The following is a 2,841-nucleotide window of genomic DNA, read 5'->3' on the forward strand; positions in this document are numbered from 1 at the left end:
CAAATTGAGATTGGGTGTGGTTGTCGTCAAGTGAACAGGGTTTTAAGTATGTCATTGTTATCTCTTAAATCCTCTCCCTGACCACCTGGTACAGGTACGGTGCCAACATGGCCGCCGTCAGGCCCATGATGCAACAGCAGCCAGGCGGGGCCAAGCCAAACTCCTCCTACAACAACAACAACAACGGCAGGACTCCAGGTCCCAGCTTGCAGCATGAGAACAGCATCACACAGGTGAGAGAGAGAGAGAGAGAGAGAGAGAGAGAGAGAGAGAGAAAGACAGAGAGGGAGTGAACCTCTACATTAAATTCTCCAATTATCAAAATGTACTCAGTGTGTGTGATAGCAGAGTGGTGTGTGTGTGTGTGTGTGTATTGTAGGTGCAGGGTGCAGTGCATGGTGTGACAGTAGAGGAGTGTGAGACAGTTCTTCAAATCCACAAGTGGAGTATCCCACAGGCAGTTCACCATCTGCAGGTGTGGACACACACACACACACACACACACACACACACACACACACACACACACACGCACACACACACACACACGCACGCGCACACACACACACACACACACCGCACCATACACACTTAAGTTACACACATACATATACATGTAGGTATCAGCCACACACCTACAAGTAAACAGTTGCTGTGGTAGTTGGGTCCTCACTTGTCTCTCTCTCTGTGGAGCAGGTTGAGCAGCTGTTCCGTCTAGGTCTGCGTTCTAGAGCAGAGTGCCAAGACGTTCTAGAGCGCTGCCAGTGGAACCTAGAACAGGCCAGCACCCTCATACTGGACACATACGGACCTCACCGCAACAGGTCTGCAGTGAAGTACACCCACACACGCACACACACACAAACATGTGTATGTGTCTGTGTTTCTGTGTTACTGATACTGATATGTACTGTATAATATGTATTCTGTGTTCATTTTGACCATTGTGTTTCCAAACAAAAAGCATTACGAAGCTTGTAGAACCTTGTCACACAATTCCATGGCAGCTAAACTGGTTCCTCCTGAGCAATATTAACCTGTAGCAGTAACAGGAATCTCAGCAAGGCTGCAGGAACTGAAATGGCAACAACATGGGACCCATCAATACACTCTCTATCTCTCTCCCTCCCTCTCTCTCTCAGACAGTGAAGACTGTTGACGAGTGGAGCCTCACAGATCCACAGGACCACTGACTGGGACTACTAACCATGCGTTGCTATGGTGACTAAGCCCAGGCCCCAGCACTTCTGACCCCACAGAAACAAGAGATCTAAACTTTTCACCACAGACCTTGGGCGTGTTCAGCTGGCCCGAAGCAGCAGAAAATGTTTAGACATGGTGGAGGTACTATCTGTTGTGGCCATTAAAAACACAGATTTTTGTTTTTTTCTGCAACAAAACATTTTCCTACGATGTGCCCTACCAAACATGACCCTTGTTCTCTATTAATCATTTTAGAGGAGGGCCTCAATCGTAGTGATGAAACACGGGCACTGTACCTGTCTTAATAACCTTAATAAGAGACAGTATTGGCCAAAAGGTTGATATTGTCGACTGACAGTATCGACATTTTGACCAGAAGATTGCAGTTGGGGAGGTTTCCACCATGTTTCCTACATGAGTGAACACTTTGGGGAACTGGGTCGCAGAGTATATTTGGAATTGGAGGATGAGCTCATTGGATATTCATGAAATGGATTTCTACCTCCACCAGCCTCCCCTAATATATTCTGACATCCCATTCCCATGCCTCCCCTGGCATATCAGCCTCTCTAGGACCACTCATGCATGTTTATCATTAGTTATAATAATAATTGTAATAATAATAACATACTACTGAGATTCATATCAATACACTGTACTTGTCATATTGATATTTATTGTTTTAACAATATTTAATAATCATTTATAATGCCGCTGGTTAGCTTAAATCCCATTGTAATGTATGATAGTTAGTGTGTGTGTGTGTGTGTGTGTGTGTGTGTGTGTGTGTGTGTGTGTGTGTGTGTGTGTGTGTGTATACTGACTATAAGATCAGGGACATATGAGATATGTAGTGTTTTGCACAGATATTATATTGTATTGTACAGACCGACAGACAGGTATTTCCTTGAAGGACAGATCTACTGCTGGACAGAATAATGTGAATGATAAATCATAATGATGACAATGAATAACAATGTATAACGTGTCTGAAATGACCCCTTATACACATGTAGGGGTCTATTTGAATTTCCTTGTGCTCTGCGCTTTTCACACACTTCTGGCTCCATGATTTGGTATTCCCATTTTGACAAGGTGCGTGTGTACCGTGCCAAGTAGGCATTCCAGACTTTAAGTGCATTCCACACTGGAGAAATCATCTATGAGTTCGATTCAAAATAGATTTGTCTGAGGAATTCCTATGTCCTATGGCTATAAAACCTTTATTTTGATTTAGATTTTATCAATCAATCCAGGCTTGTGAGTAAGAATTGTTGGCTACTATAACCTCTACTGTATCCCAGTGCATACAGTAATATGACAATACAACTTTGAACTATATGTATTCTGTTATTTTTGGACTGGATTCCCTCCATCAGCATGGCCATTCTTTCTAATTGGTGAGCAAAAATTACGATACATGTATTAAATATGATCACTTATATACAGTACTTTTAGCCTATTTAATAGCAACTGACCCTCTCCAGGTAGGCTAAATGACCGAGACCACTAACAAGTGAAATGTACTACCACAGATAAGGGTTGCAGTATTATTTGCTGTTTCACACACATTTTGTGCGTAAGCACAGATCCGCGTAAGGTGGTGCGCAAGGAAATGAGAATAGACCCCGTGGTGCA

General features: G+C 43.3%; 1 protein-coding gene across 1 annotated transcript in view; it reads left to right on the forward strand.

Annotated features, from left to right (window-relative positions):
* tnk2a (tyrosine kinase, non-receptor, 2a) overlaps positions 1–1,929 on the forward strand; it is a gene marked incomplete at its 5' end in the record, with an annotated part of 10,427 nt that extends 8,498 nt beyond the window's left edge. Inside the window, 4 exons of the mRNA XM_083670590.1 lie at positions 95–233; positions 380–475; positions 697–824; positions 1,143–1,929. Coding sequence (XP_083526716.1) covers positions 95–233; positions 380–475; positions 697–824; positions 1,143–1,149 — 370 coding nt within the window. The 3' untranslated portion in view covers positions 1,150–1,929. The remainder of the gene's footprint in view (positions 1–94; positions 234–379; positions 476–696; positions 825–1,142) is intronic.
* Between the last annotated feature and the right edge of the window lie 912 nt (positions 1,930–2,841).

Source organism: Argentina silus, assembly GCF_951799395.1.
Source record: "Argentina silus genome assembly, chromosome: 1".
Lineage (NCBI taxonomy): Eukaryota > Metazoa > Chordata > Actinopteri > Argentiniformes > Argentinidae > Argentina > Argentina silus.